This window comes from Paramisgurnus dabryanus, chromosome 3, assembly GCF_030506205.2.
Source record: "Paramisgurnus dabryanus chromosome 3, PD_genome_1.1, whole genome shotgun sequence".
Lineage (NCBI taxonomy): Eukaryota > Metazoa > Chordata > Actinopteri > Cypriniformes > Cobitidae > Paramisgurnus > Paramisgurnus dabryanus.
The window spans coordinates 22482785-22509525 of NC_133339.1; the positions used below are offsets into that span (position 1 = coordinate 22482785).

Here is a 26741-nt window from a genome sequence, read left to right on the forward strand (position 1 = left end):
TTGGGACTATTATACTAGTCTAATGTCATGATTAATAGCAGTTAGTGGTGGACTCCAAACATCCACTTAAAAGCACACTAAATTCTGGTGACTCAAAAGTCATTGCAAAAATTACTTTGAAATTAGCTATGAGACGAAGAACAGTAATACTTTTATTTGACCTGATGTGTGTGTAACTTTCTGTTTCATTGGTGTGTAATTTAATGTCATCATTATGGTCCTATGCACTCATCTCTCTGTTTAGCATCATAAGTCCAAGCCCTGGCAAATGAAATACCTGTGGAAAAATCCAACACGTAGTGAGACCTTAAAGGACAAGTTCGGTTATTTTAGACTTAAAGCCCTGTTTTCAGATTGTTTATGGTCAAATAGAATGGTTTTGACTGAAATTTCGACATTTTCGGCTGCCCTGAGAATTTTCGCTTGTTTGTGTTTCAGCTCAGACCTCTACAATGGCTTTATAGGTGCACTGGAACAATCCTTCCTAAAATGCATTAAACTTTCAGTTTACAAAGACGTGAAACTCACCGAGTGGTCAGGGGTGTTCACTGATATGCTCACACAAAAATCGCTGCAAAAGATGCTTTCCAACAGCTGTTTTAGCATTCGTTGTTAACTTGTGGACCTATTTCCCCAAACGCCTCACACCCGTACATTCTTCCGCTTAGAGCTTGAATAATAAACACTCCAGCCCAGGTGGTGGCGCTAATCCGCCTTTGCCAATTGCAAGAATAGAAACAAAGTTCCCGGCGCGGAGTAATACCGTACCTCACAGGACGTCTAATACAGTCAATGGGAGTTGGTAAAAACTACGATAAAACCTGTTGGAATGCGTCTTTTGGAGCGGATTTTTGTGTGAGCATACCAGTGAACACCCCTGACCACTCGGTGAGTTTCACGTCTTTGTAAACGAAAGTTTAATGCATTTTAGGAAGGATTGTTCCAGTGCACCTATAAAGCCATTGTAGAGGTCTGAGCTGAAACACAAACAAGCGAAAATTCTCAGGGCAGCCGAAAATGTCGAAATTTCAGTCAAAACCATTCTATTTGACCATAAACAATCTGAAAACAGGGCTTTTAAGTCTAAAATACCGAACTTGTCCTTTAAATAATAAAAGCTGAAAAAGATCCAACCAATTTTTCCATGAGTCTTCCATTCACTAATAAAAATCAATCAGTGGCATAGTGGGATTAAAACAAGTCTTTCTTTTTATGTTTTCTGCTTCTCTCTTTCCTCATAACATTGGAAACATTCTGGGACCCTAAGTGACGTGATGGTACTTGGTTGAGGTAAGACCCTGGGGGAAAGGATAGGTGGTACACAGATGTGCTGGTCACATTAACACCAAAAACTTTTTTAAACTAACCTCAGAAAGATGAAGGGAAAAGGTATAAATTAGTCATTGAAAATTGGCAAGCTCAGGCATTTCTTGGGCATCTTCTAAATCTATTTGTTTTGTGTGAACACCTGGAGGTCACCCAGAGCATTCAAGTCAAACTATTTTACTGCAAGCCAAGTCAATGGAGAAAAATGTAATGGTTTCTTGGAGATCGGGCTGGTGTAGGGTCGTGGTTACAGCTTGGAGCTTAAACAACTAGTTTTTTTGATACCCCCAAAAAGGATTGCAAAAGCTCTCATTATTATGCCCTTAAGCAAGTCTATACTTTAAGTAATTTTACCAATCTTCAGTTTGAGTTAGAGGCGTTTTCCCTGTAGTACAGTATGTGAACTATGTGTTGCTTTAAATCGAAGTGACTACATCGAAATTATAAAAAAATAACCATGATAGCTGGCCCAAGATTTCCAGTAAACAATGTATACAAACACTATGCACCAGCAATAATAAAAAAGTGTAAATAATAAGAAAGCCCAGAGAAAACAAATACAGAGAAAAAACAAACATTTTATCTGTATATAAGGAATTGGGAGAGGGTGTACAGTGCATTTTAAGTGTGTCAGATATTGAGCAGTCTTTAAAGCTTACAGGAAGAAACTTTTCTCAGTCTGTGGTTTTGGCATGAATATTCCTTAACCTTTTTCCAGATGGTAGATAAAACCCCTTATGGATGATGCTACACAGCCATTTGAATACATTATTATCAGTTTGTACTATGTTATGTTGATACGAATATCTTGGGTGAAATTTGTCTTTTCATGCAGAGGAATATTTCATTAAATAGTTTTTCTCAGGGTGGTCTAAGTACTTGAAGAAGGGACTGATGCAAGACATCACATCTGTTGCATGCACACTTTACGCTACATTACAATCCAAGTCAAAACATTAGCCTGAAAAATAACATATTCATATGACAATTACCTTTCTGATATGGGCATACTAAAAGTGATTTTAGAGATTAACTTATCAGATTTTCATGAAAACAGCTATTTAACATAGCTTATGGAACTATACCTATATTTCTACATTCTTCCAACCATTCAAAAAGTGAATGAAATTAGTAAAAAATACCTGAAATCTCTCGGAAAACATACAGTTCTTTTAAGTGATATAGTTCCCAAGTAATGTATTCCTTGTGGTTTACTTGTACTTGTTTAACAACACATGCGTAAATTAAGATCATAATTGTTGTGATTACATTGTAGGTCAAAGAACATATGGGTAACACGACAGTGAAAACATACTATAAAGAATGCACAGTTTTATTGATTAAGCAGTATGTAAGCTTATTTTATCTTAGGCCCTGTTTACATGAATGCGTTTACGTTTTAAAACGCATAACTTTTGCCTAGGGCTGTTACAATGATTAAATAATCGTCTCATCGTGATTGTTTGACCTCATCGCAATGATTTCAGATCACCGCAATGATTGCACATCTTTCTAAAAAACACAAGGGGAGCTGCAGCGCCTGTATAAACGAGACAGTTGCTCCATAAATGACAGTGTAACGCAATACATTACAAAGCCATTCAATACTGTGGAAAAAATATCATTTTAAAAAATGCAGCAAAACTTTGATAAGCAGTATGAACTGCCTAGTAAAACATACATTTCCAAAACAGCAATTCCAAATTTAGGGAAGTGAAGGATGCTATTCTTAAAGATCTGTAAGGAATTGCAGCCAGTAGGCCAGTACTAATATGACCTTAGTAGGATTGGCAATTATTTAAGGCCTGTTCTGGTGTCAGTTTATTTTGATTGCATTTTTATTTTCTGTTATTTTTCAGATACTTTACTTATTTCTTATAAAGAATTTTCAGTTTTTGAAAAATATATTTATTAAATAACTACTTTTAAATATGTGTTATATAATATTTACTGCCAGGTAAACTTTGCAAAAGATTTAATTAAATAATCACAACAATGTGTAAAATTATTTCATGAACAAACAAAAAATGCATGAGAATTAAATGTCAAAGCAATAAAACAATCAATTAATCGTTATAACCATCAAAGCCATAAAACAGGCAATTAATCGTCATAATCGTCACAATTTAGTAGGCAATTAACCTTCAGCCAAACTTCACAATCGTGACAGCCCTACTTTTGCCACGTTTACGCCTTTCATTCAGACTACTCCGACGGTTTTTCGACCTTCATAAACGGAGTCGTTTGTAAATGCTGCAGACCCCGTTTCATTTTGAGAAGTCTAGGGTTGCGCTGCAGTGTAGACGGACAAAGATGGAGTCTTATGTAAACTAACAGCTGGCTTGATCATGACAGAGCGTCATTTTCAAAGTGAATGTGCAATATTTCAGATTGCAGATTGTTTTTTAACATGTAACCTATAGAGAACCTGTCTGTTTTATGTTTTGAGTATTGTTGTGTTTGAACATTGTTGTAATGTTGTTGTTGTTTTTTACTCAATTTAAGTAGCTTATTACAAAAGACAGGCTGTAATTTGTAATGCGTTGTAATGGATTAAAAGGCCAATATGAAGAGAAAAATGAAGTGGGTCAGACATAGTTTTCGATCACTTAATAGGTTTTGTTTGCTTCCTTAAAACGAATTTCGTTTCATATAATTTGTTTCTTAATTTTAATCTATGTTTTGTTGACAAGTTTTGTGAATTTAAATAAATAAGAACATTAAAAGAAACACAGAGCATCTCATTGATGTGTAACAAATACAAACCACTGCAATGCTACCAAGGTTTTAATACCATTGTTGCTGTTTTAACAATGTGCATTCACAGTATACACTGCTGCCTTCTGAATTTGGGGTGCAACAAGCCTCAAAAATCGAAAATCGAGAAGAAACAAGCACTCAGTGGGGGGGGGGGGGGGGCAAAGTCCATGAAAGAGAGTTTGAGCTAGCCATGTGATGGTATGTGGGTTTCCTGAACCCTGATTCTGGGCCACTAAAGCTTTATTATTACAGATGTTTTTTAAATAAGAGAGAGAGAGAGAGAGAGAAAGAGAGAGAAAGAGAGAGAGAGAGAGAGAGAGAGAGAGAGAGAGAGAGAGAGAGAGAGAGAGAGAGAGAGAGAGAGAGAGAGAGAGAGAGAGAGAGAAAGAGAGAGAGAGATTAAAAGCTGTAACCAGCCAGCTGGAATATACGGAGAAGAGAGAGAGAGAGTTGAGAGGGGGAGCAAAGAAAGGGTGCAGAGAGAGGTCAGGGTTTTGTATAGATGATCTGTTTGTTCGGTAAACACAGTGATTGACCAACGCACAGGAAATCCAGGCTGACATTTGTTTCACATCTCATGCTACTGCACTGTCAACTGAGTCAGAGCTCTGACCTTAAACACAACCCAGACCAAAACCAGGTCTAATGCTCCCAGGACTGGGTAAAAACACCAAATTTTGTCCTTGTTTACTGTTACAAAGCAGCTATATACACACAGCACAGACAAACTTTCTTCTATTTATGCACTGGGACTTAGTGTACTATTGTAATTTTAAGGAATATATATTTTTTAAGTTGATAATGCATAAACTGCTAATTGCCGAGCTGGTTTTAACCCTTATGGAAAAATAGTATACAACAGTATTTATTACACTTCATCAATTTACAATAGTTAATATAAAGTATAGCCTACTATTTTACATTTACATTAATGTAAATTACTATACGACTGTGTACTACAATGTACTAGGAAAAATACTGTTGTGTATTTTTGTTTTTTTTTTTAAGTTGGAATGTTTTGTGTAGTTATTGTACACTTAGGTTTACACACACAATTAGTGACAGTTTTTCCACATTTGTCTGATAATGAATATTATGCATAATATGAATTATATATAACTTCACAGTAGTTGTTTTGTATTGCAAAATGAAGGAAAATCTGCAGTCTCAGGTTGCACAACAATGTGTAACAACAGGGCACTGTTCCTCTAAACTACTTTTATCTTTTTAATAGGTCCCTGACAGTCCCTGACACAGAGGTGCAAAAACACTCCGTCTGTCTCGGTTGGACTATGAAGTTGTGTGGAGCACTAAAAACGAGACAAGACCACCGAGACGGCGGTCAGTCGTCAGCTGCGACTCGTTATTGTGCAAACGGAAATTTAGGACACATCTGCACGAGGGATGCAAATAAACCGCACGAGAACACAGGTTAACAGCATCACGAAACAAACAATGCGTGCAAACAAGCATTAAGACAGTTGACAAAAACATGTCGCTTTACTGACAAAAAGTTGCTCTATAAAACATAAAAGCGACCAGCGTACTCCCCTCCCCCGTCCTCTCTTTTTCCTTCACATCTGGTTCCACTCAAGAGTTTTGGACTTTCGTGGCATTCCTTCACATCGGTGCAGCCACGGGGCCAACACAACAGCACGACACTCAAAAACTCCCAATTTATCACAACATAAGTATTAATTTAAAAATATCAGAACACACTTTAACATGAATAGCAGCAAAAACTATTAAAAAGTCGCAATAAAGAAATGCCTACCGCTATGTTTCTTACCTGACTGAACGGTGCTCCATTCCAAACTCAATACAAAAAATAAATATAAAGTGCATTTGCAAACATTTATCCATGCGCGTCGCCAGCTGCGTTCCCGGTAACCGTCACCGTGATGGTTCATGTCTGCGGAGAGGTGAAACGGACAGAAAATCGATTTTCCTACTTCTCGGTGAAAGAAGCAGGAACAGATGAATTGTGTCAGGGATGTGTGGAGCTGTGTGCGTGGACTGAATGACCGTTTACTTTCCCTGGACACGCACACAACTCACTCGACCCGGGGGGAGTGAAGTGAAGGAAGGCGGGGAGATAAATTTGAATGACTACCCGAAAATCGGGATTATGTGCGCAGGTTAGTCTATGGACTTATTTTTTACTTATGTCTGTGGAGGTTTTACTTGGGAAAAGAAATATAAGCATCTTTAGATCCGACTTGAAAAAAATACGGTATACTTAGCAATAGGCTAGTATTCCATGATAAGCCTACAATAATGTTTGGAACCCTAGCTTAATAAATGTAATAAAGTATATACAGTACTTGATAAAATTCACTAGAATTGATAATACTGCAGAATACTATGAACAAAGTAATAAACTACAATTATTCACTAGTCGACTACAGTAAGAAAGTATTTCCTAATTTATCAATTCATTATAGTTAATACTATACTACAGTATTTTAAAATGTACTCAACTTTTCTATAATAATCTTAAAGTTAACTACAGTATTTTTACATGTGGGTGGGCCTTACTGACCATATTTACACATATTTATATAAACACACACATATAATGCAGAAACATGCACTTAATTAGCATGCATTTGCATAGTTATGCATATTCAAGGTTATTACATTTCTATCTGAAACATTAATTTACTAAGCTGCTAAGCATTATATAAGGTTATTGGTAGCATCAGGTTGTCTGTATTAATCTTTAATTGTTGTTTCAGTAGTTTCAAATTACCAGTATTATTCAGAATAGTCTTGTTTTACCAATTACGTCAATAAATTAACCATTGTTTTATGGTAACACTGTAAAAAGTGAAAAGTTATATCATGAAAATCTGACCTTTTTCCATGTTTAAGTGCTATAATTGAGTCCCCAGTGCTTCTATCAACCTAGAAAATGTGAAAAAACCACCCAGTAACTTAGTTTTGGTAAACCATTTTCTGCAAGCATGTGAAAATAGGTCATTGAAATTTGGCTTCCCTTGTGATCAGAACAGGATAATACCACCCCTTAATCTGCACTATCCAATCACGGCACTGCCATTTAGTGCAGAGATCAGCTCATTTGCATTTTAAAGGACACACACAAAAACAGCACATTTTGCTTACACCTACAAAGTGGCATTTTATCATGCTATAATAAATTATCTGATATTTTGAGCTAAAACTTAACATACGCACTCTGGGGACACCAAACATTTATTTTTTATCTTAAAAAAGTCTTGTGATATATCTCCTTTAAAAATTACTTCAATCGGTGATACTTAAAAACATATATTTATTTATTACTTTAGTTTTACTTTTGGTGAAAATTTTAAGTTGATTAAACTTATATTTTGTGGGTGTTACGAATCGAAGTAACTTGTGAACCAACTTTTCACTTTTTACAGTGTAGATTTTGACACAACCCTACTGAAAAATCCGGCTAAGACCAGCATAAGCTGGTGAGCTGGTTTTAGCTTGTCTCCCAGCTTGATTTGAGCTCCTCTAGCTGTGTTTTACTAACTTTTTAAGCTGGTCTAGCTGTGTTTTGGTCACCTTTTAAGCAGGTCTACCTGGACTTAGCTGGTCAGGCTGGAAGGACCATATTAGACCAGCTTCCAGCTTATGCTGGTCTTTGCTGGATTTTTCAGTAGGGAATAACCACAAATGTAGTGTCTTACAACTACAATTTGGTAATAAAAATTGTAATCACTTTTCCTATAATAAACCACGCTTAATTTTCCTAAAGGCAGATATAGAAAAGATAACATTATTTAAACAATGTTAGACAGGCTCAAGCTAAACTTTATATTTCTGAATCATTAGAAAAGCTATTTAAAATAGGAAGCAAGTGTAAAATAAAGCACTTGGATCTACTTATTGCCAGTATGAGCACACGAGACAAACTGTCTAGTTTCCACTTACATAATTTCTTTGCAGCCATTGTTTGTCCAGTCAAATTCTTGATTTGACATATCTTAATGAATTTAGACTGGATTGCTTTAACAACCCTTAGAATGTTAGATTATTTTGCAATGCATGACAAGTTTCCTGTAATCTAATCATCCATGAGATCACAAAGGCTGGATGGAATAGTTGGGTTAGAAGAGTTAGACAGGCCTGGTGTGGTAAAGCAATCATCCACAGGTTCAAGCTAGTGCTTGCCTGAGCCTTTAATCAGGACAACAAACCACGAGTCTGTGTTCTGCTGACAGGAACGTTTACTTTTCAATTATCATCATTTAATTATTGCAAGTTATGCAAACTCTATAATAGGGTACCTGCGATTGGAATATTTCAATCCTTGCAGAAAAGCAGGAATGCTGTTTGAAACTGAAAGCAGTGCATGCTGTAAAAGAATGCAGGCTACTTTAATTTTGATAGAAAACCTTTGACTATTCAAAGACCGTTCACTTCAGTTCAAAACACACTCTAATTAATTTTCCTCATAAATTTGAAAACCTTAATGCATTTGGCCTTCAGACTGAATGGATCAATGATTCATACAAATACACATCCAAGTTATCCTGATTGAAATGAAAATCATAGGGTCTCAACCTATTGCCAAGCACAAAATACTAACAGAAACGCACACTTAGCCATCACAATCCACAAAAACTGGCGTAATAGCTTGACACTGACTAACATGTCTTCCCACAGCCTTCCCATTGCATTTCACTAAGCGCAGTCTATGATCCATTTGGATCCATTGCACATCTTGGCATCAAACTGACAGACGCTACAGATCCAGCTTTGCCGAGGAGCTGGAACAAAACATACCATCATCTGCATTTCATTCAGAATCGATGAAAATAACAGACACACACAGTCAGAAGTACAGAGATCCACATATGAAAGCTATTTGATTGATAAGGTAAGTGCCTTGAACTTTTAGGCAAGGTGAGTAAAAACCTGCACCCACACGTTTAACCAAAATGCACAAGGTTATAGCATGTAACTTAATAAACAGCCTGCTGCCTGTCACTACAGAGAATGAGACTACGTGAGAATGACTACACATTAAGTTGATGATAGACTAAATGTAATTATATAAAAAAACACATTACAGCATTTTGATTTACTACAGCTCAAAAATGCAAAAACCCTGACTTGGCCTGCAAGTGTCTCATATATAGAGGCACACAGCAATTTTAAAACCTTTTCAACCTACAGTGAAAAAAAAATTAGCCACAACATCTGAAAATAAGCCAAATCGAAGAACAAAAAGAAAAGAACCAGACAACACAATATTAATAACCAATAGTATTTAATGAACATTCCCAGTTTTGCCCTGTACCCCTGAACTAGCTCCGCCCCCTCTAGAGAGTTTTTTCCCACATAGATTGAATCAAGCAATTCAATCCGGATCTAAACATGTATGAATGTGTGTATATCTGAATGCATGGGTGTCTGTGTTTCTATGCAAGGAAAAACTTCATCAATTACAAAAAATAATCTCATTTTAAAATGTTAAGATTCTGTCCAATTACACGAAGAGAAACAGAACGGGGGCCATTGGTTAGTGTCGCTAAGACAATCTAAAAGAATATGCTCTAAAATGCACTTTCATAACAGCATAAAGCAAAATAAAAGAAAAACATCAAGTCATAGAGCGCCACCTACTGGTAGAGCTCAGCTTTGGTCATAGAACAGGAAGGGTGAAAGGGGGCAAGACACATAGACAAACATCTTCAGATACAGCTAGACTTGTCCATTACATTTCCTCATACAGTACAAATATCTGATTTCCAGCACTTAAAGATTAGCTTACTCCAAAGTCCAGTTATGCTGAATTATCCTCAGCATTTATCATTTCATCTGACAATAGTTTAGAAAGACGGATTAAAATGAAACATATTGAAATTAAACCATTGCCAGTATTGCTTCCATAAGAAAAAGGAGGAAAGGAGATGTACTGGGACAATCTTTGCATCAGAAGATTGTCTCCAGGAATATAGTATGCACATTAGAATGAACAGGCTTATCCCATCAATTGAAAAATTAGGCTGACCTCGTTATAACGTATTTATATGCGCGTGTGTGTATGCGTGTGTGTGTGTGTGTGTGTGTGTGTGTGTTATGGGGTGCAGGGCAATATACGAATCTCTTCCACCTGTCCAAGCAGCTGCAGTTCTTGCCATTATTACACTCTCACAGGCAACACACCCTATTTAATTCCTTTTCCTCAGGTTCCCTCTTAGGGGCGCTTTTCACTCCCCTTTCAATCGCAAAACAAGAAACAAAATATTAAAACAACCCTCCAGACGCCTGGGAGGGGAAGAAGGGCGGAGGGGAATGCGTGTCGTTTCCATCCCTCTCGGTTCCCTTCCTCCTGCTCCCTTGCTTGGTAGGTAGGGGGTGTCAGACTCCACCTCCAGTGCACTGCAGAGAGGGGTGGGGCAATAGCACCAATCTCTCCTCCTTCAATCAAAACAAGCAAGGTATGGAGTGGTCTCAATTTGAGGCGCTGCTGTTGGAGGAGCTAGACGTGGAGGCGATGGCCATGCTGGAGTTACCGGTGGCAGCCACTGACTTGCGTATGTGAGGGAGGAGGTAGGGATCGCTGGCCAGCTGGTGAACATCAATACGATCCTCCTTGCGATACACCAGACATCTGCGAATGAAAGCCTAAAGTAGACAAGAAAGAGAAGGCAAAAGTATGCATTACATTCTTACAAGCCACAGAAACATTTAAACCTGTCATGATAAAGCAGTAAAACAAAGAAACATTATTTTAAAAATGGGTATTGATGCATTTACTGTCACTTTGGAAAAACACTTAAACACAGTTTGGTATGGTGACTTAATAATGAGGGAAAATATTAATAAATCAATTTCAACCTGAGTCCAAATCTAAAAGGATTTAAAATACTTTCCTAGAGAAATCTGAGCATAGACGGTTTGAGGGCTCATAAACCATTCATTTCGTAAAACTCAAATACATCAATTCTGGGAAAGAGAACACACAGAGGAAATAATCAACACCCGGTTGAGCATAAATACCTTAGCCTCGGGCGAGACTCCTGGTTTGGGAGGAAACTGCACCTCTGTTGCTTTGAGAATAGTGTTCTCTTGCAGGATGTCCTGCTGGGACTGGTTATGACCGAACGGCTGTGCGGAGATATACAAAAAGTGAGATGAGAAGAAAGAGAGACTTGTGCATGTCAACGGACAAAGAGAAATGTCACAGTATCCTTTACCTTTTTCCCATAGAGGCACTGGTAAAATATAACACCAACTGACCAAACATCCACTTTGTTGGAAATCTTGGGTGGCTCTTTTCCAACCACAAAGCATTCTGGGGGAAGATACCTGGACCGCAAGAAGAAATGCTGAGATGAGTTTTGAAATGATAGCTCATCTACTTTTCATACAAACCAATTTTGTTGTTTTTCCCACATTTAAGGGAAACATTTTCATTACCACAATGTGTCCATGACTGGATTTGGGTTCTTTGACATGGAAATATTTATAATTAAAAAATAAAAAGCTTCAGTGTATTTTATACTATAAACATTTACAGTAAAGAAACGTGGTAATTGATGATCATTTACAAATGTAGAGACAATAATAAGGAATATAAATGTGTCCAAGACCAATTTTCTCATCCTCCGCAACAATTTTCAATCATTGTTTAAGCCCTCAAGAAACTTAACATTTAAAAAAAAATTGTTGGGGGACATAATTGACTGTGACACTCAAGATGGCTACCAGGTAAGCAGTTCTTATTTTTTCTCTCCAGATAAAAGTTGAAATTTTGTTTGTCATAGTACCTAGACAACTTTTTAGTTCTCATTACCGAAACATGAGTTTGTAAATGCATATATTTAATGTAATACTATGTTGTGGTAATGATAATTTTTAATGGTAATGATAATCTAAAAAATGTAAATAATTCTATAGGAAATATATTTTTTAAATCCTCAAAAAATAATGGTTATAGTAAGTTCAGACCTTTATCTTATATGTGCAAAATAATTGGCTTCAAGAGCGTTTTAACAGTTCTGATGCTGGACACCTTCTAAATCCGGATTTCGTGAGAATCACCCATACGTGTGTGCATCCACTCACCAGTATGTTCCCGCCCCCTGTGATGTCAGCTCCATGCCGTCCACCCCATAGTTATCATCATCCATAATCTTGGACAGTCCGAAGTCTGTGATTTTAATCTCTCCACAAGCTGTGCCATTGACCAGCAGAATGTTACCTAGCCAAACACAGAAGTCAGTACTTCTGTTTACACCTCATTAACATTTATCTTGGGAGATGCTGTGTTCACAAAGCTCAACTGGTAGGGAATAGTACTAGCGATGCCAAGTTCATAGGTTTAATACCCATGAAAACACAGTCTGCGGGTAAAGGCGTCAATACCTGGTTTGAGGTCGTAATGGATGATTGGTGGGCGGATTTCATTTAGGTACTTGAGTGCGTTGACAACCTGCATGATGATGGATCGAGCCTCTTTCTCTGACATTAGCTTGTGTTGTTTTAGGTAGAAATCCAGATCGTTCCCCTCGCAGTACTCCAGTACAGTGCAGAATCTAGACAAAATATACAAATTTTAACAATGAAGTTATTATGCACTACTTGGCTTTAAAAAAATGAAACTGGCTTTAGATCAGAAAAATGAAGACATTTCAACAAGAGCTCAATTACTTACGAGTCTGTATCCAGTGAGAAATAGTCATACAGTTTAACTATCCTGGGATGGTCTAGCTCCTTATGGATCCTATATTCTCGACACGCGTGTCTGAAACAACATTAGTCAATTATAGCATATGTAATTCATATTTCCTGTTAATAGGAATAAGAAGGTAAGAGCATTTTATAAATGTTTACAAAAATGTGCCTAGCAAGCCTGTGAGCTGTTTGCATTAGTCAAAGCAAAAATGTTTGCATTACACTTACTTGTGATAGTTCTCTTTCTTCTCATCTCTCCAGTTTTTATTAAGCTGGTGAATCTTCACAGCCACATACCTCTGCTCAGTCAAATCAAAGGCCTACAAAAACATGAGTTAAAAAAAAAAATCATATAAAAATGCTGGCGGGGAAAGAGTTATTAAAAAATATTTATATTTTGCTGTATTTTTGTTTAGAGAGAAAAGGTAAAACAGAAGGTGAAAGTCCAAGAAACAACCAATCGTTCTGTATTTTCTTTGTCAGCATCACAGCTCTTTTCTCACCTTATAGACCTCACTGAAGCCTCCTCTACCCAGCAGATGCAGGAGCAGGTAACGGTCATTTAGCGTGGGATGATCTTTAAACCTAAGGGTCAGAGAGACAGTCACACCACAATAGATAAATCCAGCTTAAGTTCGGTCATGAATCAACGATGACAATTATACAAACTCTGATGATCTAAACTTAAGCTTATTGCAGAAACAGAGGAAAGAAAGGAGCATACTGGGAATTATCTTCATTGTGGATTCTCTTGAGCTCTCGAATGTGAAGATTACGTACACGCTCCAACCTCTCCAACTCCACCTGAATCTCCGCTTCCTCCTGTCAAACACACACAGCACTTAGACACGAAAACTTACTACCTTGACAACATCAATTCCATCACATTCGTCATATAAATCTGAATAAATACCTTCTTCAGGTGGCCGAGTCTCAATTTAAAAATTTCTTCCTGCTCGTGGTATTCTGCTAATGATAACCTGGGAACACATTGATAAACAATGAATCACTACTACAAAACTACTGCTACCAAACTACAGAAAGCCCAGCAAAAAGCAAGCTTACATCTCGTTCTCTGCGCCGTTGCTTTTGCTCTTGCGTTTGTTGGGTTCCAGGTTCGGAGGAGGAGTCTGACTGGCGTTGGGCGGCTTCCTTTTCATCAGAAGTTTCCGCTGCCTCTCGATGTCCTCTCGCTGAGCATTCACTCTCTCTTGTTGCCTACATACACATGCATAAGTAAATACATTTTTATGATTTCAGGTTATAAATACAGAAAAAGTATGTAAAAGTCTTGAGTACACAGCCATCTCAATATGACAATACAAGTCATGTTGACCAATACAAGAATGATGAAATGTCACAAGACTTTTAAGCTACTTCAATTAACAACAGATTTCTAATTGTACAAGTTTCGTTGATAACGGAGTAAATTACACCAGAAATCTAATATGGCTTTTCATAGCCATTTTCTCTTCACATACACAAACTGACTGGATTTCGCAAGTGTGTGTATGCGACAATAAAGCATCTGAAGTATGTACACGTGCGGCCCACATACTTGACTAGGTTCTGAAAGGCATAGCCATCTGTCCACTGCTCGGTGAAGGACGCTCCGTGTCTGACGGTGGTAAAATGGCCGAGACGAAGCCGGTCCTGCATGCTTTTTTCCCTGCATGCAATTTTCTCCTGCTTGGACTGAAAAACACCAACAATATAGGAATTATATAAAACTCACTATACGTACTTAACTCGATATATGCTAGCACAAACTAGGGATGGGCACGAATATTCGAATTATTTTACATAGAAAAAATGCTATTCGAATGTTTGTTTTTAATGTGCCACCGAAAGGTTCCGACTTATTTTATGCTTTTTCACTTCATCTATACTTTAAAATACTTTAATGTAAAATATACATGTACATTTATTTGTACGTATTTCTGATTGTTTGGCAAATCAGATTGCAGATGAATTTAAGTATTTAGTTTTAACTCCGGGTTGTCCGTTTTTGGCCACCGGCTCACGTGTTATTTAGACGTGCTTCTCCGCCGCCCCCATCAGCACATCATGAGAGATTTGTAAGCTTCCTGCTATATTGTCTACTTTCTGTTTTTAATAACGAGACAGACACAGAGAACGAAACTGAGAAAATGTATTATATGTGGTGCTCTTTCGAAAATGAACCGGATAACTGCACATTCATGGCAGTTTAAAAGCAAACAATAATAGCCCCGTCTTTGTGTTGTTAAATTAAGCTCGTAACTTTGCACAGTCAGCAATAAGGTATCGAGCCAGCTTAAGTTATTTGTAAAAAAATGGTAAATTTAGATATTATTGTTAGATCCGTCGTTGTTTTTACCGGATAACCACCGCGGAGCAGAGTTTTCTCCGTAGCCCGGCATTTTTGTAGTCAGAAGAACAGGCTTTCACTGGAGCAGGTAGACTAAATTTACTCGTCTTTCTTCACAAAAACATGTCAAACTAAACAGAGAAGATATTCATATGCCGACCGAGCAGTCGGTTATGTAGTCAATGTTTTTTCGTTTGCGCAGGGTTCTTCCTTCGTGTTTTGAGTTTGTTTACATGATAGCGTAGGCTACTTTGTCAAGTCCTCAAACTTTAATCTTCACTTGGGTTTGTGTATTTATTTGGTATAATAAAATTTCTGTAGGATCAAACAGAACTGAATTCGTACTAACGACCGATTTGAAACTATTTGACTCAGACTTCGCTCCGTGATTTTTCTGTAGGCTATATTTATATATATATAAAAATATATTTTTTTACAATGTTTTCAACTTAAAAATACATATATACATATATACAGAATAAAAGCTTAGCTTGTTGTGGATATTTCCTTATTATAAGCCTTCTGTGAAATTGTGACAAAATGAAAAATACAAAACACTTATTTATTAATTAATATATTTGAATATTCATTCTTTATGAGCTTAAATATTCGAATATTAAATTACTGGAAAATGCCCATCCCTAGCACAAACATCCCACCCACCTTTTCAATAAGCAGTTTCTTGCTCATGGTTACACATTTGTTGAGTCGTTCTTTACACCGTTCCAGCAATTTCTGTTGCTCGTCGATCTGTCTGCGCAGGTCACAATTCATCTGCAATGCACAAACCCCATCAACACGAGCACCTTATTCTTCAGTAGACCAAAATAAAATCTGACACTGTCAACTCTAAGTCCTGATTAATTTCTGTCCCTTTCTAAAATTACTTGGTTTATTTTTTTCATGTGTTTAAAACTAAAGATCATCATACCCTGAGCAGGTCATCAATACGTCCCTCTTTCTTCTCCAGATCTGAACTTTTACTGCTCTCCAGCGCTGCTAACTTCTCCATTGTCAACTCCGACTGAAAACCGAAATGAAGGTGAGTGAGTGGTGGGCTATAGAGGAGTCTTTAAAGTCTCTGTAACTGTGAATGTGCTTTGTAGGTGCACAGTAATGCTGTGATACCTGTGTGGTTCGGTGCTGGGTGTGTGTGGAGGCTGGCTTGTGGAGACAGGAGGAATGGGAGTGGTCTGTGTTCACGGAGCTTATAGAAGAGGGGCTTCCTTGCTGCACCTGTCAATCAAAAACAAACACAGGGTCAGCAAAAACTATATCACAGTATAGATACATGGCTGCCTGCCTGTTTTATGATTAGACATCTAAGAACTTGGGTTAGTGGCATTTTAAAAGATAACTTATGGAAATTATTAAATTTCACCAGTTTCGGTACCAACCACTTGAATTTTATATTATGACACTAAATGAAATGCACACAGGATACATAAGGTTTGTGAAGGAACAGAAAGGGTCAAGTAGTAAAAGACTCACAGCAGCAGGGTTGGAAAGAGAGTGCTGAGGCGAGGAGCGCACCACTGGAGGAATGCCACGTGCTGGGCTAGTGCCAGTACCACTGCCCCCTGCAAACTGCATGCAAACAAAGCCAGAGTTCAGAGCCAACAAAAATAAGCATGACAATTAAGCCTGATTTAATCACGTATTACTTATGATTAAATCACTTTAGTTGAATCACAAGTTAGTGTGAAAGCTCAAGAATGGGCGTTAAATGGCTGTTAATTGAAACACAGCTGACAGCTGTATCTCACAGAGAGGTTGTTTACACTTGGCATTAACATGCGTTTTCGTCGATCGGATCACAAGTGGACGACGTTAATGCCAGGTGTAAACGGTGTTTAAACGTTTTGAGCTTGTCCACTTTCGACCACTTTCAACCACATCCAGAGGTAGTCGAAACCACTTTCGATCGGTATTTGCGTCCATATAAACTCATAATTACTCCTGCTCGCGTTTGAATGACAGCAGAGAGACTCGCCCACCGTCTCACAGACCACCCCCTCACAGTATTCAGGACAGAAGCGGTCGAAAGTGGACAAAAGAGATGGATTTAAATACCAGGTGTAAACTTAATGTGTCTCTCTCGTCCACTTGTGATCCGATCGATGAAAACACATCTTAATACCAAGTGTAAACAGCCCCAGACAGAGGCTGTTTAATACAACTGGTATTAAGATGCATTGTGCTCGATTAGATCACAAGTGGACAACGCTAAATACAGGTGTAAACGGGGTATGAAAAGTTTTAAGCTTTTCCACTTTTGACAACGAACACAGGCCTACCTCAAAATAATCACTGATTTTGTGTCCTCTGGCTCCTCCTTTGCCTGGGAGAAAGATGGCAGATCAGTTTTAGAATGTGAATTATAACAACCACGTTTTATAGACACTTGGATGTGAAACGCACTGATTATTCAATCACCGTGTCATCGGCAATCCTCAAATCAACTCACCCTGGTTGTCATAAGGGTCTCCTTTCCTTTTACGTGTTCTCTGATCATTGGATTTCTTCTCGGGCGTCTGAAGAGAGAACAATGATCACAGAGTGAGAAAGACAAAGAGAATTCATGACATCACCTCATTCCACAACCCTATCCATTCCTGAAGTTTCCATTTAAATGTTAATCACTACTACATGCTCATGCAACCTCATGAAAACACAAGAGGCCAACATCTGCAGACTACACTAAAGCCCATGTTATAGTTGTGCGCAAGGTCTACGCCGTAGGTTATCTGTAGCCTTGGAGTAACCTGACGTGTCGTGCACCTCACCAAATTTTTAACAGCACGTCATTTCTGCGCAGACCGCAAGCGATGTGATTGGTCCTCTAGAACCCTTCTGTCAGGTAAAAAAACTGCATCATAGGGATTTCAGTTTGCGATGGTGAGAACAAAGATTGACCAAGTTGAGGAGTGATTTAACTCAAACTGCAACATAAGTCGCTGTTTATTTACTTCCATCACTGCTGGTCTTCTCAAAACATACACAATAAACTGCTGCTTCTTCGTTTGTGGGTTAAACTTGTCAAGCTGCTTCTTCATTGATGGTTGCGCTGCTGCTGTGGTTACATGTGTGGATACTGCCTACAAGCGGTCACCATGTGTGTTTGCATGTCGAGGCAGACAACAACGCAGGAGTATATATGTGAAAACCAACGGGTAACCTACGCCAGGGGTCTTCAACGTTTTTTGGGTCGGGCACCCCTTAGATGAGAGAGGCATGGAGCAGGGACCCCCCTAATACTAAATGTGTAAAACAGAGATATTTAAGTAAGCAGTAAGGTACGAAAGGCTGCCTTTTGGTAATAGGCACAACGCAAAGTGGAGTAAAGTACAACTGATGACCAATCAGAATCAAGGACTGGAAATGTTTTATAGACGGTTTCATTGGACGCACGTGATACACGTCTGGATCCGAACCTTACTTCCGGTTTCGTTTTTTTAATGGTCTGACAAGTTACTAAACTGATCTCTTGAACGAATGCCTCGTCAAAAATAACAAATGTTTTGGTTTCCTAGGTAATCTATGTGTTGTTTTTTTGCTTGTTATATAAATAAACTACGTTTAAAGAACTTTGTTGTTATTTATTCTTAGCGGAGTTTACCGGAAGTTACGTGCGGACCGTGACAGCCGGTTGTTTATATTGTTACTGCTGAAACGGTCTATAAATAGAAAGAAACCATATTGTCACACAGCCATACTATTAACATGCATAATTTTTTTGTTAAAGTATATTTAGTTTTTGTATTAATATAATAATATTATATTATTTTAAGGTATTTGCAGTGTAATATATTTTCATTTTATTGTGAATTGGACAAGGGCTTTCAGTTTATAAAGAAGACTGATCATGGTGAATGGCACAAAGACTGTCTATTCTGGTGGGGATAGAGATTTTGCTACTTTATAATTCTGAGGTCTGTTGCCTTTCTCGTGTATCATCATTGTCACGAGTTTAAGTAACGCAGGTTTATTTTCTGTATAGCTTCATATCAGACTCAGGAGAACAACATGCAACGAGTCCGAGCGCATCTCTTTGGGGAAACTTTTTGAGAGGCGGATTTCAACCTGACTCTGAATCTTGCACAAAGCACCATCACGGCGCGCGTTTCATTAATTTTTAAATGCGAGCGATAGTTTTGTCACAGTTTAAAATACAGACGTGGTGTGGTGTCATTTGACTGTTTAATTAGCGCTTTAAATCTGAACCGCGTGAAACAGCCGTACGTCCAAGTTCAGAAATATAGATGAGACAACATGTCGCACTGATTCTAAAATGACATTCTGAAAGAAAGACACACATTAGATTTACCTGTTTTATGATGACTTTTCTGTCGCTACTGCTGCTTCCTGAGTGGACATTTATAATCTTTAGATATTGTATTTTGGTCCGCTGGCTAAACTGAACGCGCGCCTTCAAACCTATGCGGCCACGCACGTGCACAACTTAAAGGGGACTTGTAACGTTTTGTACATATATTTTACGTTTAAGCAAAAAATAGCTTGTCGTTAAACATCATTTGGCGGACCCCCTGCAGTTCCGTCACGGACCCCCGGTTGAAGACCCATGACCTACGCCATCGGACCTATGCAACTAAAATGAGCCCATAATTGATCAACTAGATAGATAAGCATACGAAGCAATAACAAAAAATAACTTGTTTTTATCAAGGTAGCTGATGACACATATTTTATGTTCTTGTTTGCGCTTCACTTCTAGGTCTTGGACGATAAATCGTGAGATTCTCCAGGAAATGCCTATAAGCATACTTATATCAATTTTCTTCAAATCTTTTCAGGTATTTTCATGATATAAAGAATATTTATAATGATTATGTTTGACGAGTGTTGCTTTTTCAAATGCACGTTATAAACGACTCAAACGCACAGTAATTTTAGATTGATAATGACTTACTGCTGATCGAAGACTAGTAGTACATAAAAAAGCTGTTCGTAATATCACCTTTGTAATTCAAAATCAATATCAGACACGCATTATTACCATGAATCGGGATTAATCGTCCCAGCCCTCCTTTACTCTGGTTACTTTTAAAGAGATCTAAACTACACCAGAAAGTGACTGCGCTATTTTGGGAAGAGTTTTCGGTTTGTCCAAGCCATAGCTAATGGCAGGCAAATCTGTTCAAAAACTGCCTTGCTGTATAAATTAAACACCACACTTTTAAACGCCTGCATAACAAAGAAGTATAAACAAACAAAATCTAATATAAAGGACTGCCCGATGCCCCGGGGCCAGTGTGAGAGACACTCGGACCAGTAAACAGTATTGGCACTGGCTTCGCCCTCAGTCACTAAAATATATTTTCTGCCTGTGGCCTTTTGACTATATGCAGTCTTATGCAATGTTACAATCACATTTTATGCAACGCAAACATTAACTTCTCAGCAATGTCATGAGGTTTTTCTAACTAATTGGTTGTTGTGGACACAGTTGCAGGTTACGTCAGCTAGTAGAGCCAAAAGACGCTAAGATGGTGCCGACACCCTCTAATCATGAGGCCAAACGCAAAATGTAATTATTTAAAATCTTGAAAGCAGACATTTACTTGGGTAAAACATGACGAAAGAAACTATGCAATGTTTTGCACAGTTTGCTGTCAGTTTCCAGGAAAAGCAGATAATTGGGGAGCCTTTTTCGTTGGAAGCAGTAAACAAAACCTCGAGGCTAATGAGAAAAGCCAACAGCATTGTCTTAACAAATGATGACTATGTATACAATTATATTTGACTTCTGAATTATTATTTTAAATATGTGACACAGAAAAATTTGGTGGGGCCAGTGAAAACCTGAACCACTGGCCTGACCGGGCCAGTATATACAATTCTTTGAGTTGAGCCCTGAAGTGTCTGCTGAAAAGGGGGGGGCAACAAAAGTAAAAAATTTAAGAAAACCACCTTTCCAACCAGACGCCCCTGTGCAACATTACTGGTTAAATTAAAACATGGCGCCAAATGAAGCAAACCTGCCCTGAGATATTATATAGATTCAAAAACAAATTCACATCACAAGGACCAAATCGGTACTAACCTCCAGCTCTTTGTCACTGAGAGAGCCCACGCTGCAAAGGCTCTGGTTAGATGACTCGTTTTGTCCAGCACCCTGCAGAGAGAAAGAAGACAAATGACTAGATTAATAGTGTTTCAAAAAATGCCAGGGTTTAAAAGGCTGCAAAAGACAAACTCCTGCCCAATTCTGTCTCCAATTCCCTCATCATTGCATGTCGGCCTGAAGGAAAATAAATTATCAAATAAGAAAGGGTTGGAAGGAGAACTGCAGAGAACCAAATTGGACAAGTGGTAGCATTTCAAGGAAAGAGAGGTGTTTTAAATCTTGCCTGAAAAGTCCGCTCACCTTCTCCCTCTCATAATGGGAGACGGAGGGTGTTACTGCGCAGAGTCGAAGTACTCCCAAAAGTGCTATTACGCCATAAAATATAGTTCCTCTTTTAAATCCGCTTAGAAAAGCGCTACGTTTTATTTTGTACCACCAAACTTGCTCGTATAACTACTCGTCTTAAATAGGAAAAACGTTAATGTGTTTGGTCACTTCTAACTTTATCTCTGATTGGTACCATTGAATGAATGGGGCTAAGCTAAATGCTATCGAAGTGTCGCAGCGCGCCCCAGCGCTTACGTGCACGCACACAGATGATAGAGGGATGTATCAACAATTCTTAGTTAAGGTAATAACATAGTTTAATATTGAAAATGAGTAGACTATTCCTTTAATGACCTGTTAAATCCCTGATAAAATCTAGCTTGCTTGATAATATTGCTCAGTCCATGGCATTGACTCTCATATTATATAAATGATATAAATGCAGTCACATATCAAAAATGCTAATTGATTACCATGGTGATCTAGACTACATTTACATTTATGCACTTGGCAGACACACTTATACAAGGCGAAATCCAGTGCATTCAATCTATATGTCTATATCAGTATGCGTTTTCCCTGGGAAACAAACCGACAACCTCAACTAAATAACAAAGTTTTTTTTAAGGGGTAAACACTTGAATAACTACAACATAAAATGTGAGTGTCTATTAAACGTAAAAAATTTTGAGACTGAAACAGCACAATATATTTTCTAAAGCAAGCCTTGACAGGTCAAATCACATATTCAGGGTCAAGTTACTCCACAAACTAAATACTAATTCAGTCAATATGTGACAGTGAATCAGACAGATGTCATTTCTAGTCACCAATTATCCAAATTTAATCTTGTAAGTCTTACACACCTCCAACGGATGAGAGCAAGAATTTAGCAAAAACAAAATTGGAAGGTGTGACATTCTCTACCAGAATAAGAACTATTCTCAAGGGGATTCGAAAGCCCCTTTTACACAGCACGTTGATGCGAGAAAATTGCCATAAAATTGCCACCTGCGTAAACGCAAACATGTCCCGGAATTGATACCCGGATCAAGCCCAGGATGGGGACATTGCCGGCATCGGTCACGGAACGCGCCCAAATGGCAGGAACAATGCTGTATGGCAGGGATTCCCAAAGTGTGGTACGCGCACCCCCAGGGGTACGCGAGCTGCCACCAGGGGGTGCGCGAGAGGCAAAATTTAATGGCGGTCTGTTTCTTTAAGTGGGATTTTTCCATACAATAAATAAATAAAAAAATGAACAGTAAACATTTCCTTTGTAATCGCTTTTATTTTAAATAAAAAACTATAATTTATTAGTTTTTGATAGAAACGTAGAAGACAGCTGCTGTCTTTTTCTACGCACTGCTCTTCTGTTATGCACTGCAGCCGCTATATCCGTGCCAACTCGTTTCATTCATTCCATATATATTATAAATATGCTTAACTGACTGAAATCAGGGAAACTGTCATGTGGGATGTCTTTTGATAAAGTTGTTAGTCACGAAGGAGGAGAGGGACCAAGAGAGGGAGACTTTTTTATGGCAAAAATAGAAATAATGAAATGTGACGAGACATGGGCACAGGATATGCGAGCAATGTGTTTTCATGCATGGTAAAGAGACCGCCAATGAATTATATAATAAAATACATAAATACTTACTGTAGAGAACTTATTAAAAGCTTTCATTTAATTTTGTTTGAAACTTGAGCTGTTATAATGAATCTGCAAACTATTATACACCTTTTGTGCGAACAGTAAAGGCTTTCGTTAATGTGTTTGATGGGTCTGCACGTGACGCACTGGTAAACATGAGGAAACCTCTCATATGTCATCTATTAGCTGACGGCAGTAAGTGTACGTTTTTTACCATAGTAAACTCGAATGGCGTCTAAATATCACAGTGGTTAAACGCATACACGGGGCGCGCATCATCTACGCTGAGCGTAGTTTCAGATGGTGCAATAGGCGTAAATATTTTTCACAATGTTGGACGTAGCTAAGCCCGACGTAGGACTATTACACCCAACTTCTTAACGTCCGGCTAGTGCAACCGGCCCTTGGTTATTTGCGCATGATTAAACATGAGTATTTATGGTGAGAAAATAAAGCTTTTTTGGATTTTTTTTTAAATGGGGATTGGGGGTGCGCCAACCCGGTTGGGACATAGAAGGGGGTGCGCAGGAAAAAAAGTTTGGGAACCCCTGCTGTAAGGGATTGACCAAGACTACAAGCTGTAACTGAGATGGATCGCCAACATAATAAAACGGTGTGCAATGCGCTAGTGTATGATCTAATCTGAAAAAAATGAACATGTGTGGATTCTCAGGAGAAAAATTGCAGATAATAAGCAAACGTAAGATGCTGCAGGATCTTTACGGGAATCGAGATGTGTAAATGCACGCACAGAAAATCACTGGCAGTGTGAATGAACAAAAATCATACAATCCCGGGATACATTATCAGCGTTTTTTTCTGGAATATCTGTCTGAAAAGTCTTAAGAAGGATAGTAATTTAAACCAAAAAGAGATCTGCTTGCTAAGTTTACACTTTAATGGCATGCATGAGCTTGTGTGGAAAATGGCAGAAAATAAAAGCGTTATTCAGACAGCAGGCGCAGTAAAGTCAGGGAGAGGAAAAAATTAACTTAAACATGCACGTAGACAGGCACAGAGCCCAAGAAAACATACAAATGAGTGCTGGAATTAAGAAGGAAAAGACAGAATGATGCTGCAGATGCTTGATGGATGGATGGATGAGGTCTGATGCAAGAGGGAAGGTATGTGCAGGAATTTGTAATTATCATAAATAAATAGATAGATAGATCGTAGTGATGAGGCAGAAATATTTCAATGAAAGAGGACAGACCTTGGCAACTCCGACTCCAGTGAAGCGCGCCTCCAGCAGCTCCTGCCTGCGAGGATCCAAGCTGTGCAATTCCTCCATCATGGCTGCGAGAGAGAGAGAGGAAGAGTTTGCATTACATTATGTAGTCATAGTGATGTTGACAGATTGACAAGACAGTGATGTGTGTGACAAGTTGAGTCATATGTACCTAATGCCCTACATGTTTTCGAGACCATTCTGAGACCAAGTCACCCCCCTCAACCCCCATCTACCCTCATCATTAGTTCTCTCCCGCCCAAAGCGATACTGTATGGAGGAAAATTTGCAAGATTTTTTTTACAGACTAATTTCTACATTTCCATTATCAACCACACAGAACATGTAAACTTAATAACATAACATATTTTGTAATGTTAAATTCAATTAGTTTAGTTATTTATTCAACCACAAAATAAATGCAATGACTGCAAAGTCAAACACTTATACAATATATACAATAACATATATGGTCTGGAGGATTTGTCTGAAGCGGAAAAACACCATGAAACCCTATATGTTTTCCAACCAAGACAAAACTATTAAAACATTAGAGAGCTTACACAGTTGCTTTAGTTGAGTCACATTCATTGCACATCCAACATGTTTTAAACTCACAATTTCAGAAAAAAAAACCCAAGAATAACCTTACATTTGCAGTATGCCGTTTATTTTTACACTTTAACATGATGAATTAGCATGGTTATTAAGCTAGCATCCTAGCTACATCATGAGATGTGTGTGATTGACTAAAATAATCGATAACAAATCCAAACAAACACCAGCTTACGAAAGAAAAACATTAACAAATAACAAAAACACAAGAAATATATATTAAATATCATTTCAGTCACTATTTACCCGTCGATTTTGCCTCTATTGTCTGTTGTTCTTCCGCAGACATGAAAATATCCCCGTCTAACCGCTTTAAACGTGCACATTTGTCTTTGTACCTGTGATATCGGTGTCTTTTCCCCCTTTTGCTGTTTAATTTGGTTTCTTTCTTCGACCGTTCTCCTCTTATGGTCTCCCGTCTCGCCCTTCCCGCCTCAGCCCGACATTTCAGCGCTAGGCCTCAGTCGAATCCCCGACCCCCGCCTGCGCTCGATGCCTAGAATGTCGCTAGGGGACGCCAGCTCCGCGTCCTACTGTGGGCCGAGGACTGCGAGACCTCAGATGACTTGATGTGGGGCTTGATCTCCCGAACCCGCCTTTCTCCGCTGGCCTCTTCGATGTCAATTTACTGCCAGATTTAGGAAATGTGGCACCTAACCGCAGAATTTTACCTAGAGATTTCCTCTCCAAACGTAGTGGATTTACTTTTAAATTAATAAATCTTGGTGGTGTTATCAGATATCAGTTTATCTTGGTTGTCGTCCCTGCTCCGGGTCAGCACCGAACCGGGATCTGGTCCTGGAATGATAAAATTGCTCTTTAAATTCTGTTCCGCCCGCACACCTCGATTGCAAAAGATCGGTTGTTGTAGCTTGACATATTGTTATTGGAATCTGATTCGTAAATTCAGAATCAATTCGGTTCGATTCTAATTTTTTTGCAATGTAAACAATAATCAGTAAATCTCATATTTTCTCGTGAGATTGTGCAAGACTTTTCTACCTTTCGACCACGCCCATATACACTATTCAGTACTTATCAATGAAAGTACCCCTCAATATAATTTCGTTTATTTTCATTGTTTGATAGCGCCTTGCTTAACAAATAAATAAAATATCAACTTTACTATAGTGTACAGTGGCATCAGGATTGTACAGTAAAGGTATCACATGGTATTATTTTGAAAAGTACAATAAAATTGACATTGTGCTCACTAATCTATAAATACTTTAAGATATTTGCAGTTGAGACTTACAATCAACTGACATCTTTTGGACTCATTATTAAGTGGCAACATTTAGGGACTTTACATTAAGATATGATAATAGCAAACAATGTTTATACATTTATAGACCCTTACATGCACATGGCATTTAAGACTTAGTTAGAGCTAAGTAGATCAATTGTTTGCATTAGGAAACAAATCGATAAAGGATATTATAAAACTGGACATGATAAAGGCTAGATAAAACTTTTATATTGGACAATGGGTCAAATTGTCCTTTATTATCATAATATAGAAAGAGGTTTTACTAATTTGGGTTTCAGATTAATCCTGGGTTCTTGATCCTGTTCTTGGAGAGCTACTTTTCCAGAGAATATCCAACTTTAACCGTTTGATCGTCGTTCTTATCTCTTAAAGTTACAGGCAGGTTTATAGAGTCAGGAAGGTAGACCTCTATTAGTAGGATTGAGTACCCCTATATATAAT

General features: G+C 38.2%; 2 protein-coding genes across 5 annotated transcripts in view; both read right to left on the reverse strand.

Moving 5' to 3' along the window:
- mrc2 (mannose receptor, C-type 2) overlaps positions 1-6151 on the reverse strand; it is a 32209-nt gene extending 26058 nt beyond the window's left edge. Inside the window, exon 1 of one of the 2 annotated variants that reach the window (XM_073813895.1) lies at positions 5876-6151. In XM_073813895.1, the coding sequence (XP_073669996.1) occupies positions 5876-5996 (121 nt within the window). In that variant the 5' untranslated portion in view covers positions 5997-6151. The remainder of the gene's footprint in view (positions 1-5875) is intronic. The other variant, XM_073813894.1, reaches the window with a different exon arrangement.
- Positions 6152-9335: 3184 nt separating this feature from the next.
- Positions 9336-26019, reverse strand: tlk2 (tousled-like kinase 2). Of its 3 annotated transcripts, none has more exons than XM_065280919.2 (21): positions 25277-26019; positions 24401-24483; positions 21180-21251; positions 17583-17649; positions 17413-17456; positions 16607-16702; positions 16244-16351; positions 16047-16139; positions 15779-15889; positions 14324-14460; positions 13831-13983; positions 13679-13745; positions 13490-13584; positions 13269-13350; positions 12994-13085; positions 12746-12835; positions 12457-12626; positions 12157-12292; positions 11286-11397; positions 11089-11196; positions 9336-10713 (listed from the first exon to the last, which is right to left on the reverse strand). In XM_065280919.2, the coding sequence occupies exons 1-21, from the start codon at positions 25317-25319 to the stop codon at positions 10540-10542; spliced, it is 2133 nt and encodes a 710-aa protein (XP_065136991.1). In that variant the 5' UTR covers positions 25320-26019; the 3' UTR covers positions 9336-10539. The 3 variants fall into 3 exon arrangements, with proteins under 3 accessions (XP_065136991.1, XP_065136984.1, XP_065136998.1); XM_065280912.2 differs by having other exon boundaries at positions 13490-13587; positions 25277-26018; XM_065280926.2 differs by lacking the exon at positions 16607-16702 and having other exon boundaries at positions 13490-13587.
- Between the last annotated feature and the right edge of the window lie 722 nt (positions 26020-26741).